At 36.8% G+C, this 16,739-nt stretch overlaps 1 protein-coding gene and 1 long non-coding RNA gene across 4 annotated transcripts in view; one reads left to right on the top strand and one right to left on the bottom strand.

Annotated features, from left to right (window-relative positions):
• Positions 1 to 3,023, top strand: part of LOC127942418 (uncharacterized) — a 26,344-nt gene extending 23,321 nt beyond the window's left edge. Inside the window, exon 2 of the long non-coding RNA XR_008149326.1 lies at positions 2,698 to 3,023. This is a non-coding gene — a long non-coding RNA (uncharacterized LOC127942418). The remainder of the gene's footprint in view (positions 1 to 2,697) is intronic.
• Positions 1 to 16,739, bottom strand: part of LOC127942417 (guanine nucleotide-binding protein subunit alpha-11-like) — an 18,479-nt gene extending 1,740 nt beyond the window's left edge. The window contains exons 1-8 of one of the 3 annotated variants that reach the window (XM_052538115.1): positions 16,348 to 16,739; positions 13,036 to 13,209; positions 11,807 to 11,991; positions 6,963 to 7,117; positions 5,261 to 5,389; positions 3,892 to 4,021; positions 2,643 to 2,796; positions 443 to 1,230 (exon numbers count right to left, since the gene is read on the bottom strand). In XM_052538115.1, the coding sequence (XP_052394075.1) occupies positions 1,028 to 1,230; positions 2,643 to 2,796; positions 3,892 to 4,021; positions 5,261 to 5,389; positions 6,963 to 7,117; positions 11,807 to 11,991; positions 13,036 to 13,186 (1,107 nt within the window). In that variant the 5' untranslated portion in view covers positions 13,187 to 13,209; positions 16,348 to 16,739 and the 3' untranslated portion in view covers positions 443 to 1,027. Of the gene's footprint in view, positions 1 to 442; positions 1,231 to 2,642; positions 2,797 to 3,891; positions 4,022 to 5,260; positions 5,390 to 6,962; positions 7,118 to 11,806; positions 11,992 to 13,035; positions 13,210 to 16,347 lie in introns of those variants that run through there. The other 2 variants (XM_052538117.1, XM_052538116.1) reach the window with 2 other exon arrangements.

Here is a 16,739-nt window from a genome sequence, read left to right as displayed (position 1 = left end):
AAAGATATTATTACAGTTGTTATACACAACTATCAGACCTGAAGAACTATACTTTTACTGTATATAAAATAGTATGCGTTGTAATAAAAATAAAATTGTAATTAGGAAAATATGTGCAATTTCTCTGTAAACATTTTTCATTTAAGAGCCAAACATTAATATAGCAATCTGCCTTTTGTGTTTTACAAAAACTACTCCATGTTACAGAAAGGAAATTATGAAAACACTTATAATATAATATATATAATATTATAAAAGTCTTTTAATCTCACAATTCAGACTTTATTGTGATATAACTATGCGTAAACGTGCAAATCTCAGATGAATTTATTCTGACTTTATTTCTGGAGTTTACATCCCACACTTTTGATTTATTTCTCTGATTGTTTACATCTCATAATTATGTTTTATTATGTTGTTGTTGTTTTTACAGTAGCAGAATTTATCTGTAAATGCGAGTTTATATCTCACGATCAAAATCAGATCTGAATTGTGAGAAAAAATATTGAATTGTGCGATAACAGGTTATCTTTATTTATTTATATCTTTATTCTGTGGCATAAACAGTCTTCCATTTAACTTTTTGGTCCGATTTCAATCAGTAAAGTCACATTTTTGGCCAAGAAACTGAGCATGTGCCCCAGTACAGATCAGCCAAACGTTGCTTTGTATTTCTCAGGTCATTCTTGCCAGCAGCTATGGAGTAAAATTCCTGCCACCCCCTCGAAACCAAAACACGCTGAAAATCTGCCTGTTGTGTGGCATTCCTGTCAAAGTCTGAGGTGCGATATGACCGCTTCCTCATTCCTTCAGAGTGATGCCGCTTTAAGTAGACGTCTGGCAATGTTCAAATGATTTAATTTGGAGAATGTGTCATCTGATGTTTTTATCCACCAAAACAGTAGGAAAATAGGAATAGATGGAGCAATAGACAGAGAAACGAAAGGCTGTGTAGAGGTGTGCGTCGCACCAAGCTCAGTTTATTAGGTTGGCAGAAGCAGGCCGTGTCCTGAAAGAAATGGGCTGCTCAGAGCACTCCGTATTCCTGCAGTGACTTGATAAGGACAGTGTCTTTAACGTCATTGAAAACCTTCCGGATGTTATTGGTGTCTGTGGCACAGGTGAAGTGAGGGTAGATGATTTTGCACTCCTTTGTCTCAGCTCTCACAGCTCTCTGTTTATACATATTGTGGATGAACGTCATGGCGTCATTCGCATCCTGCCGTTTGCCTGAGGGCGGCACCAAACCACAGAAAAGGGGAGGAGTTAGTACAAGCTTGGAAGGTAAGAGCGATTAAACTGGGAGCGCCACATGCAAATTATAGAGCCAGGAATAATAAAGGCGAGAGAAAGAATCATCATTTAACATCATATAAGCAGGTCTTTTAACCCTTTAACTGTCACCCCGTCCCGTATACGGGATGCTTACATTTACTTCACTATATTACAATTAAATCTAATCTAATCTTGACAAACTATATATCGTTGGAAAGGTCTAAGACTCCCAAATATATATTTTACCAATGTTTTTTGTTAAAAATGATGTGGAAAAGTAATAGATTAATTTATGACAAGAGTGCGCCCTCAAAAATCTACATTATAACAGGAGTTTTGACCTTTGTTAAAAAAAGACTTCTTCGTTGCCTTTTTCTCTATCACATTTTAGAAATCTTTAGAAATTATATATCAAATGAAAACTTAAAATCTCAAAATTCATCATTTAAAACCCATTTTAAAATCAGACATTGCATTACCATGTAAATTATCAATATCATGCATCAATATCATGTTATAAAAATGTCTTAATTCATGAATTATAAAAAATTTACGTTTGGATCGTGCTCTATAAAGTCTATTTTAAAAAATGTGAGTGACAGTTAAGGGGTTTTAAACTGTAGTAAGATTTCAAAATGTATTATTCATAAAATAAAAAATAAATAAAAATGAAGCCTTGGTGGACATAAGAGATTCTTTCAAAACACTATTTTCTTAAAAGATTTAATAAAACGGTTTCTATTTCTAATAAATTATGTTTTTTTTAAACCTTCTATTCACCAAAGAATCCTGAAAAAAATATATTACGGTTTCCACTAAAATATATATAAATAAAACTTGCTTCAATATAACTTTAGATCCGTTATTAATAATTGAGCACCAATAATATTGATAAAGTTTAAGCAGCATATTAGAATGATATCTAAAAGATCTCGTGACACTGAAGACTGGAGTAATGACGCTGAAATTCAGGTCAATTATATATGATAATATATTACAATAGATTTTTTTATTTTTAGGTGTACTGTCTCTTTAAATTGAACTATTATGCTTTTATAAGGCACATTTTAAGAGCAGTTCTCTTTAAATCTCAAGGATGGAGCCACTCTTTCTGGATGTAAATGCATGGAATTGGCTATTTTTGGTTGGGCGAGAGATCAACAGTGATCAAACTGGGGCCATTGCCACAAATACTGCTTCTCTATCAGCAATAACAAACTAATATCAGTCCTACACCATCTGCTGTGAAGCAAAACATGTTCTGACTGCATTGTCAATTCCGACAGCCTGATATTCTCATCCCATAATATTTATTTTTAAGAGGCAGATTTCTTGAATTGTTGGTGCACAAATACTTATTTCCATACCGTCAAACCCTGCGAAGTAAGTTTTTAGGTCTGAAGTCTTGATCTTTTCCTCCAGGATGTCCATCTTGTTTAGGAAGAGGATGATGGAGGAACTTGCGAACCATGGCGAGTGGATGGTGGTGTAGAAGAGTGACAGGCTCTCTTTCATGCGGTTCTGGAGCCGGAGAGAGCAAGCATTCACAGCAGAAGTTAATTAAATGAGAGAGACACTAGGTGCAAGAGAGATTACGCAATTTGTCAGTGCAGCGTTTCGGTGCAGGTTCACACAAACGTTGAAATAACGGAGCGTGAATCTGTCAAGAAATGTCTGTGTCATGTTTTATCTTAATGACAAAAAATACATATTTTTGCATAAATAAAATTAAGCATATTTTAAGACAATTGAGATGTTTTGTATTGTGGCAATAACAATTAAAACCTGTCAGTAGCCTATTTTAATATGAAAATAGTTTTTTATTCATTACTATAATACAATAAATATAATGCAAAAAACATATATATATAAATTAGTTTTTGTAAAATGTTGCCATTTTTTGTAGAGAATTTAATCAAATTTTATTTAATTAGTACTTATGTAATTTTTATAAATGTAATAATTAAAATAAATAATTCATTTGTGATATGTAGTTTAAATGAAGTGTATCCACATGCTAATATTTTTTTATCTGATTATCATGTAAATATGTCCTTACTGATACTGAACAAGCATTATTTTAGTATTAATTACATACTACTATATAATTGATTAATATCTTGAATGATTTCATTGCATTTTTTTCATTTTTTTTACAATTATTTTAAGTAATTTTGTTATTATTTGTAATTTGTATTCGTTTTTCATAAATCTTTATGCAGTTTTAGTTTCAGTAATTCAAATTATACTTCTAATTTCAAATTTCCATTAAAGTTTTTAACGTTTTCATGTAATGTTTATAGTTTTATTGTTAGTATAGTATATATTTTAGTTATATAATAAGTTATATTTTATATTAGTATTCTTATTTTATTTTTAATTTTATTAAATGTTTTAGTTAGCAACCATTTGGTTTATTTAACAATAACAAAAGTAATTAATTACATAATTTATTTATATCTTTATGCAGATTAGAAATATGCACATTTCCTTTTGTCTCTGAGTTGCACTGAAATATGACTCGGGCCTTTACAAGTGCAACTCAAGATATACTGATCAAAGCAATCGATTAGGACGAGAGAGATCCAGGCAGACTGGGGTGAAGGAGTCTCTTACCTCCCTGTTGTTCTCCTCCAGCACCTGGTCGTACTCGCTGAGGGAGGCTAAAAATATGAGCGACGTCACGTTCTCAAAGCAATGGATCCATTTCCGCCTCTCTGACTTCTGACCACCCACATCCACAATCCTTCAGATAAAAAGTGTTAAGACCGGGATTCACTTCAGTTGTTTAATCTTGAAACGTTCTGTCTGAACTAAAGCCATTAAACATTAACTGTGAGCCCCTTATCATTTGTTCCTACTTCCTTGTTGTCATATATCAAACATGTCTGCCTCCAAATATAGTAGACTGCATCATCTTGTAACTGGCTTCTTTATAAAAATGTCTATGTTTGTTTTACATTTTCTGAAAAGTATATGAGTGCAAGCAAGGCTAGTTTGTTCAAGTGTTGTTATTTAGTTGCTAAGGTGTTCCTAGTGATTTTTAGCACAATGCTATGCTGTTGCCATGGTTTTCTAGGTAGTTGCCAGGCAGAAGTTAAATCTTATTACTGAAAACCACTTTTCTTACACCAGGGTTTCTGAAACTGGGTCCACAAACCCCTGGAGGTTTGTGAGGAAATTGCAGGGGGTTCTTGAATTAAAGGTTTAGTTCACCCAAAAATGAAAATTTGTTGAAATGTACTCACCCTCGGGCCATCCAAGATGTAGATGAGTGTGTTTCTTCATCAGAACAGGTTTGCAGAAATAAATTACATCACTTGCTCACCAATGGATACATTGCAGTGAATGGGTGCCGTCAGAATTAGAGTCCAAACAGCTGATAAAAACATCACAATAATCCACAGGTAATCCACAACAATCTAGTCCAGCAGTTAATGTCTTGTTTTTAAGAAATAAATCCATCATTGAGATGGATTTTAATTTTAACCCATCACTAATGGACAAAATACCTGTCCATAATGCATAATAATGCTTACTACAGTGAAAAAGTCATTTTTGACTCATATTTTAGTTGGAAGTTATGTTTGGAAGTTTTTTAAATGATGGATTTGTTTCTTAGAAGCAAGTTGTTAATTGATGGAATGGAGTGGTGTGGATTACTTGTGGATTATTGTGATGTTTTTATCAGCTGTTTGGACTCTCATTCTGACGGCACCCTTTCACTCCAGAGCATCCATTGGGGAACAACTGATGTAATTACTCTAAATCTGTTCCCATGAATAAGCAAACTCATCTACATTTTGGATATCCTGAGGTAACCCTTTCAGCTATTTCTTTCTCTTTTTTTTCTGGGTGAACTATTCCTTTAACAAAACAAAATAATAAATAAAATCATAAAATATAAAATGTTCAAAACTATTTAAAAAAAAAAAACGACTTGAAAATGAAATCATATAATTCTATAAAGTGTTCATGACTGTACCTGAGGGTGATCTTCTCCAGGTTGAAGGAGTAATCGTTGATGCCTGTGGTGGGGAATCGGACTCGGAGCACATCCTGGGCTGTGGGGATGAATTCTGGGGCCGCAATACGGTCCAAATGTGTCATATAGCTAAAGAAAAATAAAAAATGTGAAACATAGTTTAGTGTAACACTTCACAACTATGTGAGTTTGATAAAGTGCCATGATGTTTGCCTTTTGCTTGATTGGTGTTTGTGCTTTAGACAGCAGTTTAATTAAACGTCCTGGTTTGTTTGTGTTTCTTATCATGGCCAGGTTTGTAGACCTGAAAGCACGATCGGGGAAGCAGGAAGAGAGAATGAGAAGGACGTGCAGAACTGTGTAAAGGAGTGATTAGGTAGCGACTAACAAGAACACAATGCTGGATTTTACAGGAAATGTGCTTAACAATATGAAGTACTGCCTTAATTCAACAGGCCTAAAGTGAGCTAACCACTTTAAAACAAAAACACACTTTATTCATCTTATAACAATCTGAAGAGTGAAAATGTGTTAATAATATATGACTACAATAAAAGACAACACATCGGTCAATCATCAAAGAAGAGAACAGAAAGAAAACTTGTTAATATCTGATGCAGCCAAGTGGTTTACTGCAATACTGACTTGCTTGGATTTGCAAGCTTGTCTAAAGATACAGCTGTATTGCCCTCCAATGGTGTTCTTTGGATCTGCACAAACCATTTTGGGTGTTTTTATCATAAACATAATATACATAAACATTTGACAAAAAATGAACTGCTAAAATTCCTGTTAATATTAGTATTAATATCATATATTAGTATTGATGTAATATATGTTAGAAATATATTTGTTAACATTATTAATGTAGTTATATGTGCACATCATCGTTGTGATGCTTATGGGATTTGTTTATTGTTATTAATCTATTTATTCTTTTAGACTATTGTTTATTTGCTTGTAAGGTGACCTTAAAGGTGCCATTAAATTAAATGCATTATTATTATTAATGATTTAATACATATAAAAATATAATATTACAAATAAATTAGCTAAAAAATTTATATAATGGATATTATAAATAATAAAAAGATTTCATTATATTCTAATGATAAAATACGGATAGAAATACTACATTTCATTAAATATATATACAATTTAATTCATTCATGTAATATAATAAATTATTAATAATATAGTATATTAATAAAACATTAGTATCAGTATTGTAATTATGATCATCTTATTTATTATTATGTAATTAGTTAGTTATTTAGTTAGTAACAGTAATAATTCGATCAATTTTGCGGTTAATATTATAAATGTAATCATATAACTGTAATTCTAATACTGATCATTTAAGATTTAATAAATGAATATCCTACTATAATATTAAAATAAATGATTTAATAAATATTAATGATGTTATAATTCATTAAAAATTCTAACTCTAAGAATATAGTCGCTTCAAATACATTTAAAAGAAATGTAATTAAAAAAAATTCAGTTCAATTTCTTGTCTCTCAAATCAAATTTCATGGCCATGTATTTATTTATTTGTTATGTATTCTTGTAATAAACAGGCGAATATTCAGTCAACTGGTCGGTATTATAAATATAAACCCCTTTAGAATGCTATAAGGCTTGGCGTCAGGGTCCTGATCCCAGTTTATCTATCTCTATTTTTTTTTTTTATACTTACTATTCTGTAGAGTCCAGAAGCTGGTACTCTCTACGACGACTGTAACAGCCCTTGATACCATCGTCAGCCCAAAGTCGGCGGATCGCGTCCACATACATTCTGTCTAAATGTGTCATCTGACGGATTTCCACTTCCTGAAACTGCTTCCCATATATCTAAGGATATAAATGAGGCTTGTTTATATACATATTGTGTGGATGCTATTTGAAAGAACAGCTGTCACAGCTAGGTATAATTTACATACACACACACACACACAGAGATATTGTCAGTCAGTGTTTTGCTCCTTATGTGACTCCAATGCCCTTATATGGTCCTTCCGGTTCCTGTCCTTATTTGTGTGTATTCGTCTCCATCTGTGTTTATTAATTCGTTCCCAGGTGTTCTCCATGGTCCAGTATATTTAAAGTGTGTTCTAGTTCTTGTTCTTTGTCAGCTGTTGAATGTCATGTCATCCTGATGTGTCGAGTCCTGTGATCCCCAGCCTTTGTTAAAAAACCCATTTTGATTTACTTTACTCTGTGTCTTCTCGCTCCTTTGTCCCCGTGTTCTTCATGTGTGCGACGTGACAGAACGGCTGACCAAGACAGTAATCGGCACTCCTTTTATCCCCCCGTTTGTCATCCAAGGTTAGAAGACCCCCCTGCTGTGAAGTGTGCCGGCTGCGCTGTTGCTGTTGTCAAGCCCACCAGCCGGGGCTATCTGCAGCCTGCTTATCAGGCTGATGTAAGAAGCCCAGAGAGGGCTCCAGTCCCCTGTCATGGCCCATGGAGGGCCTTGGAACCCATAAATGTCCCCAAGTCATTTTTGTTTTGGAGGGGTGGGGGGTAGTAGGGCTCCAGCCATATAGAGGCCGAGTTGGGGGCTGGGGCCGTGACCTCCTGAACTGCCTGCACCACCATGTCCTCCATGTTCCCTACACCACTGCCACATCTTGTGTTCCCTCTATAGTTCGCTCCATTATGGGCCCAGACCATGCCTGTTCCCCCCCAATCCAGAAGAGGAGACTAGTGTGAGGAGAAGGGTGTCACCTAAGGCCCCCATTTCACTCCAGTGTCACCCATGCCCCAAAACATAACCCACAGAGGGCTCCAAATTCTCAGTTCAACCCAGGAAGGGCTCCTGATCCCCCGCCGAGCCAAGGACGTGCTCCTGATCCCCAGTCAATCCCAGGAAGGGCTCCCGATCCTCTATTAAGCCCAGGGAAGACTCCAGTCCCCTGTCATGGCCCTCGTTTGTGTGTATTCGTCTCTAGCTGTGTTTATTAATTCGTTCCCAGGTGTTCTCCATGGTCCAGTGTATTTAAAGTGTGTTCTAGTTCGTGTTCTTGTTCTTTGTCAGCCGTTGAATGTCATGTCACTCTGCTTGACTGAAACCTGGCTAAAACCAAATGATTATTTTGGTCTAAATGAGTCTACTCCACCAAACTACTGCTATAAGCATGAGCCCCGTCAGACTGGTCGTGGCGGAGGTCTTGCAACAATATATAGTGATAGTCTCAATGTTACCCAGAAAACAGGATACAGGTTTTACTCTTTTGAAATACTTCTGCTAAATGTTACTCTGTCAGACATGCAAAAGAAATCGAATGTATCTCTTGCTCTGGCTACTGTGTATAGACCACCAGGGCCGTATACAGAATTCCTGAAAGAATTTGCAGATTTCCTCTCAGACCTTCTAGTTACAGTTGATAAAGCGCTAATCATGGTAGATTTTAATATTCACGTTGATAATACAAATGATACTTTAGGACTTGCATTTACTGACCTAATAAAATCTTTTGGAGTCAAGCAAAATGTCACCGGGCCCACTCATCGTTTTAATCATACACTAGATTTAATTATATCTCATGGAATCGATCTTACTGCTATAGATATTGTACCTCAAAGTGATGATATTACAGACCATTTCCTTCTATTGTGCATGCTGCGTATAACTGATATTAACTATATGTCTCAGCGATACCGTCTGGGCAGAACTATTGTTCCAGCCACCAAAGACAGATTCGCAAATAACCTGCCTGATCTATCTCAACTGCTATTTGTACCCAAAAATACACATGAATTAGACGAAATGACTGACAACATGGGCACTATTTTCTCTAATACATTAGAAGCTGTTGCCCCAATCAAATTGAAAAAAGTTAGAGAAAAACGTACTGTGCCATGGTATAACAGTAATACTCACTCTGTCAAGAAAGTAACTCGTAGTCTTGAGCGCAAATGGAGAAAAACTAACTTGGAAGTTTTTAGAATTGCATGGAAAAACAGTATGTCCAGCTATAGACAGGCTCTAAAAACTGCTAGGGCAGAGCATATACACAAACTCATAGAAAATAACCAAAACAATCCAAGGTTTTTATTTAGCACAGTGGCTAAGTTAACAAATTACCAGATGCCGCCTGATTCAAATATTCCATCAACGTTAAATAGTAATGACTTTATGAATTTCTTCACTGATAAAATAGATAACATTAGAAATACAATAACAAATGTAGATTCTGCAGCGTCTAACAATTCAGTTTCATCCATCGCACCCAAAGATAAACTGCAGTGCTTTACAACTATGGGACAGGATGAGCTAAATAAACTTATCACTGTATCTAAACCAACAACATGTTTATTAGATCCTGTACCCACTAAATTACTGAAAGAGTTGTTACCTGTAGCAGAAGAACTGCTTCTCAATATTATTAACTCGTCGTTATCTTTAGGACATGTCCCAAAAACATTCAAGCTGGTGGTTATCAAGCCTCTTATTAAGAAACCAAAACTAGATTCTAGTGTACTGGCAAATTATAGGCCTATTTCAAATCTTCCATTTATGTCAAAAATTTTAGAAAAGTTGTGTCTGCTCAATTGAGCACCTTCCTGCACAAAAATGATCTGTATGAAGAATTGTATGAAGGTTTCAGGCCCCACCATAGCACAGAAACTGCACTTGTTAAAATTACAAATGACCTGCTCCTTGCGTCAGATCAAGGCTGCATCTCATTGCTAGTTTTACCTGATCTTAGTGCTGCGTTCGACACCATAGATCATGACATACTCATAGATTGATTACAAAACTATACAGGTATTCAAGGGAAGGCTTTAATATGGTTTAGATCCTACCTGTCCGCTACCATTTTGTTTACTTAAATGGGGTGTCATCTCATTTATCATCAGAAAATATGGAGTGCCACAAGGATCCGTCCTAGGTCCCCTTCTATTTTCAATAAACATGTTGCCCCTTGGTAATATTATTAGAAAATACAGAATTAGCTTCCACTGTTATGCTGATGATACTCAGCTATATATCTCGAGACCAGATGAAACTTCTCAATTATCTAAATGTAAAAGATTGGATGACAAATAATTTTCTCCAATTAAATTCGGATAAGACAGAGATATTAATTATTGGACCAAAAAACACTACACAGAATCTTGTAAAGTACAATTTGCCACTAGACGGATGTTCTGTTACTTCCTCTACAGTCAGAAATCTGGGTGTCATATTAGACAGGAATTTGTCTTTTGAAAATCATATTTCTAATGTTACAAAAACTGCATTCTTCCATCTTAGAAACATTGCCAAGCTACGCAACATGTTATCTGTTTCTGATGCAGAAAAGCTAGTTCATGCATTCATGACCTCTAGACTGGACTATTGTAATGCACTTCTAGGTGGTTGTCCTGCTTCATCAATAAACAAGCTACAGGTAGTCCAAAATGCAGAAGCTAGAGTCCTTACCAGGTCAAGAAAATATGATCATATTACCCCAATTTTACAGTCTCTGCACTGGCTACCTATTAAGTTTTGTATAAGTTACAAATGATCATTACTTACCTAGGGCCCTAACTAAGGCCCTAAATGGTTTAGCTCCTGCGTACCTAACTAGCCTTCTACCACGCTACAATCCATCACGCACCCTAAGGTCACAAAACGCTGGACTTTTGGTAGTTCCTAGGATAGCAAAGTCCACTAAAGGAGGTAGAGCTTTTTCACATTTGGCTCCCAAACTCTGGAATAGCCTTCCTGATAATGTTCGGGGTCCAGACACACTCCCTCTGTTTAAATCTAGATTAAAAATGCATCTCTTTCGCCAAACATTTGAATAATGTATCTCTTAAATCAAATCAAAATCTGATCAAATGTGCATTTTTATTCATTAGCTTGGGTTAAACTAATTTTTTGTTGGATCAGAACCTATGTCTATTTTGTTTCTATGTTTTGCCACGGGATACATCCCGTGGTAACTAGGGTTTACACAAGCTCCAGTCTGGATCCAGAACACCTGAGAAGAGATGATGCTGACACTCAGAGGACCCCAGATGATGCTAACGCTGAATCAACAAACAGAACTAACAAATATTGCTACAAGTGTGACTGCATCATATAACAATTATTAATTAATAATATTAATAATGTTCATCGTCTAGCTGACTACGTCTTGTATTAATTTTTTCTAAAAATCCTGTCAAACGTGCACAAACTGACAGTCACCACCATAAGCTACAACTAAATATTGTAGAAACATAATTTTCTGTAAAGTTGCTTTGTAACGATTCGTATTGTAAAAAGCGCAATACAAATAAACTTGAATTGAATTGAATGTCATCCTGATGTGTCGAGTCCTGTGATCCCCAGCCTTTGTCAAAAAAAAACGTTTTGATTTACTTTACTCTGTGTCTTCTTGCGCCTTCGTTCCTGTGTTCCTCGTGTGTGCGACGTAACACACACATATATACATACATAAAAGTTGATGATTTGTATATTTAAATGTACAGATGTTGTGCATTTAATTTCAGATTTAAAACTGTGAGGGACTGGGAAGCAATCAGAGATTTTCTCGGGCAGTTTACCTCGTTTTGTGGGTTACCATAGGGAATCTTTAAGGTGTTCATGGCCGCTGTCAGAGCCTTCATTGCTGTGAAGATGTTCTGGAAAACCAGTTTAGTGTAGCCACGCCTGTCTTCTTCGGAAAAGCCCTTGCCGTGAATAATCCTCATCTGCTTGATAAAAGTCGTCTTCCCGCTTTCTCCGGTGCCTGAAACCCATAAGAAAAAAAATATTACATGAAGCAGAATAGGAATATCAAAAACTAGTTCTGAAACCAGGTCATGGTATGACAAAAATGGAGAACCGAAAGGAATGCAACATGCAATGATAATATACAAGGCTTTATTCACACACAAAGGAATGCTCTCTGTCCTCATAACAGAGATCTCACAAAGCGAGATGTTTTCACCGTGTTTAGACTGACAGCTGGAGACTGTCAGAAAGCATGCAGCCAGATGTGTTTGGATGCCTTTGAACCGAGGTGTCCTCCAACATCGGGGGAAATTCTCTGCTGTGAAGTCTACAACAATTTTTCTCGCTTTGTTTTGGTTTAACTGATTAAAGCCGACAAGCATTAACCAGTTACCAGTGACTCAGGCTGTTCTCGCCGTTTCTCAAACGGCAAATATTTGACAGGCAAACAATCACCAATCACATCAAAACAAATCAGTGTGAGCAGTTTTTACCCACTGCATTGTCAAAGAAGGCAATAGGCCAAGAAAAAAAAAAAAAAAGCAGGCATGCCCCGATTACTTGATCACTCAAGAATGTGTCCCTCGAGACATCATGTGACAAATTTGAAAGCTGATAAAGAGATTAGTCATACTAGCTAACTGGCCAGCTACAACCGTCTCCATGTAGGTGCCACACCAATAATTAAAAGGTAATGTGACATGTAAAGCAGTTATAACACCTTTATTCACAATTTAACGTGCCACAACTTTAATCTGGTTTTCAGGTTTGGTGACGCTCTTCAGCAGTAATAAAAAAATAAATAAAAAATAAAACAGTGCAGGTTGTATTTTTTTGTTTGTTTTTTTTTTTTTAAATACATATTTTTATGCATCGGTAGGAACATGCATAAACAAGTATTTTTCAGACAATGGTTCACTCCCTTCCCAGTTAATGACTCAGAGATGTTCTCACCTGTCAAGAACATTGAAAGTCTTCAGCTCCTTTGGTGATGTTTTCAGTGTCCACAGTTGTGCTTCTAATGACTTTTAAATACATTTGAATAGTTAAAACGTCTCACCTAATAAAAGCACTTTGATTTCTCTGCGTTCTCGTTTCTTCTGGTCAGCGAGGATTCTTTTGATTTCATTGTGTATGGCGACGGCGTTCTTCTCATCTTCAGACAAGCAGCAGATGCACGTCGTGTAGCACCATCTCCAACAGCCCCCCATCTCCGCTACAGGACAAAATAGCCCTTAAACCGTGTGACATCAACCCATTGAGAGATTAATATTCTATGGAATGTAATTCGCATAAAGAAAACTCGGTCTGCATGATAAAATACTGAATTTAGAACGCATATAATAGCGAAGTTGTTTTGATTCTAAACTTTTTTGTGAATCAATGAACAGAACGACTCGTTCATATAGGTTCTTCAGAATGTATTTTTTATTAAAAAATAATAATAATATATTGTAACAAATTGTATTTATGTTCAAATTTACTTTTTTTTCTAAGAGCCATGCTGGCTGCAACAAACCCAGAGTTTCAAATATGCGAGAAAGATTATTGCGTTGTATCACTGAATCGGTTTAAAGCGAACAGTTCGAAAGAACCGATTCTCGTAAATGAGCCGAGCTTCCATCATTAGTATAAATGTATAAAATTCCATTCCAGTGTATAAGTATGGGGTACAAGCATGAGTGTAATAGACCATTCAGGGGAAAAAAACTTTTTTATTTTAATTTTTTTATTCAGTTTTGATATCTACTTAAATCTATTTGAAACACATTAAAAATTAAAGCTGCAAGCAGCGATGAACGGGCCCTCGCACCCGGGCTCACCGGCAGCGAGTGGCTTTAGTTAATAGGTGAACGGTGAGAAATATGCGTTTAAACTCATAAATATAAGTAGAATATATCAATGTTTATTCCATATATGTGCCAATCTTCCTGTTGCCAGCAGGTGGCGCTATCATTAAAATGGAATATTGGCCTTCAGATGTGTTCAGGGCAGGACTTTTATCGAACATGTGAGGTTTGGGGAGGATTGGACATTTTATGCCTGAGTTACAACAACATCCTATTTCATGGCGAAACAATGAAATTTGTCAGGCCGCCATGGACACGCCCTTTAACGAAACCTCAAGATCTTCGCAATTTAAGATCGCAAAAGGCTTTAGATTACACTGACCAAGTTTGGTGTTGATCTGAATAAATATCTAGGAGGAGTTCGTTAAAGTACAACCCCTGAAAATGGCCAAAACAACACTAATTTTGCAGAGAAAATTCCAAATAACTGACTTCCTGTTGGTATTCGGACTTCGTACCAAGAGACTTTTTCGTAGATATTGGTGTGTTACATATGTGTACCAATTTTTGTACATGTACGTGAAACATAGCTCAAGGCGCACTCCGTTTAAAGTGTATACGCACTCCGTTGAAAGTGTATAGGTGGCGCTATTGAGCCATTTTGCCACACTCGATGGAATATTGGCCTTCAGATCTGTCCAGGCCAGGACCCTTATCACACAAGTGAAGTTTGGGCAAGATCGGACATTTTATGCCTGAGTTATAACATCTTTTATTCCCATGGCGAGACATTGAACTTCATCACGGCGCCATGGACACACCTTTTAACAAAAACTCAAGATCTTCACAACTAAACATCACACAGGTCTTTAGATTAGACTGACCACAAAAAAGACATTGATGTCATAAAATTTCTAGGAGTAGTTTGTCGCAGTGTAAAATATGTAACTTCCTGTTGCCAATAGGTGGCGCTATGACTATAACTGAATATTGGCATGTAGATCTGTTCAGGTCAAGAGTCTTATCCAACATGTGAAGTTTGGGGCAGATTGGACATTGTATGTCTGAGTTACAGCAACTTCCTTTTTCATGGCGAAACATCGAAATTTGTCAGGCCGCCATGGACCCGCCCTTTAACGAAACCTCAAGTCCTTCGCAATTTATTATCGCAAAGGGCTTTAGATTACACTGACCAAGTTTGGTGTTGATCTGAATAAATCTCTAGGAGGAGTTCGTTAAAGTACAACCTCTGAAAATGGCAAAAACAACAGCAATTTTGAAGGGAAAATTCAAAATAACCGACTTCCTGTTGGGATCCGGATTTCGTACCAAGAGACTTTTTTGTAGGTATTGGAGTGTTACATGTGTGTACCAATTTTTGTACATGTACGTGAAACATAGCTCGAGGCGCACTCCGTTGAAAGTGTATAGGTGGCGCTATAGAGCCATTCTGCCACACCCGGTGGAATATTGGCCTGAAGATCTGTTCAGGCCAGGACTCTTATCACACATGTGAAGTTTGGGGAAGATCGGACATCTTATGCCTGAGTTATAACATCTTTTATTCGCATGGCGAGACATCGAACTTCGTCGCGGCGCCATGAACAAGCCTTTTAACGAAAACTCAAGATCTTCACAACTGAACATCGCACAGGCCTTTAGATTAGACTGACCACAAAAAAGACATTGATGTCATAAAATTTCTAGGAGTAGTTCGTCGCAGCGTAAAATATGTCACTTCCTGTTGCCAATAGGTGGCGCTATGACTATAACTGAATATGGGCATGTCAATCTGTTCAGGTTCGGAGTCTCATCAAACATGTGAAGTTTGGGGCAGATTGGTCATTGTATGTGTGAGTTATAGCAACTTCATTTTTCATGGCGAATCATCGAAATTCGCCAGGCCGCCACGGACATGCCCTTCAACAAAAAGTCAGGATCTTCGCAATTTAACATCGCAAAGGCCTTTAGATTAGGCATACCAAATTTGGTGTTGATTTGAAGAACTCTCTAGGAGGAGTTCGTTAAAATACAACACATGGAAATGACCAAAATTACACAAAATATGCTCATAATATTAAAAATAACCGACTTCCTGTTGGGTTTAGAATTTCGCTCCAAGAGTCTTTTTTGTAGGTATTGGTGTGTTACATATGTGTGCCAATTTTCGTGCATGTACGTGAAACATAGCTGGAAGGCTGTTGATTTTCTTGGCATAGGTGGCGCTGTCGAGCCATTTTGCCACACCCTCTTCTGAATCCTATATCAGACGAAAATTTTCACCAGGTTTGACGAGTGTGCAAAGTTTCATGACTTTTTGAGCATGTTAAAGCCCTCAAAAATGCGATTCATTCGGGAGAAGAAGAAGAAGAAGAAGAATAATAATAATAAAAAACAAAGCAGATACAAGAGGGTCCTCGCACCTCGGTGCTCGGGCCCTAAATATTGGACTTCCCCTACGACAAAAAAGACGAAACATATACTTATTGCTGGTTCGCACAGGCTAACTATAAAGACAGGAACGAACTGAATAAATGTAGCCTACACATTTATAGACAATATAAACGCGATGAATCTCTTACCTACATTCGTCGACACACCTGTACGGAGACAGTAATGCCTTTACGAAGCACGGTCCATAATTCTCCCTCAGCCGAACTGGGTTTAAACCAACTTCTTTCTCTTGAAGAGGTTTTCCTCAAAAAGCTTCCCCCCAAACAATCCAAATTCTTCTGTAAACTTCACATGATTTTTCCTCCTTGGAGGAAAATCTAGCTCTAGGCTACCTGCAGTTCAGGAAAGTCCTTCTTGAACGCGAATAGTCACTGTGAACATGGGCTGAGTCATAATCCAGTCAGCTGCTGGTGCATACCGGGGAACTGGACGCAAGGGTCTCGAGGCGCGTTTTCAGAAGTTTTTAGTTTGACGCGAAACGCTGGAGACGCGACGCAAGGTCCGAATGACGGCGCATGCG

Source organism: Carassius gibelio, chromosome A22 (genome assembly GCF_023724105.1).
Source record: "Carassius gibelio isolate Cgi1373 ecotype wild population from Czech Republic chromosome A22, carGib1.2-hapl.c, whole genome shotgun sequence".
In the NCBI taxonomy this organism is placed as follows: Eukaryota; Metazoa; Chordata; class Actinopteri; order Cypriniformes; family Cyprinidae; genus Carassius; species Carassius gibelio.
The sequence above is the reverse complement of the archived record's forward strand: the minus strand, read 5'-3'. Positions and strand labels throughout refer to the sequence as shown.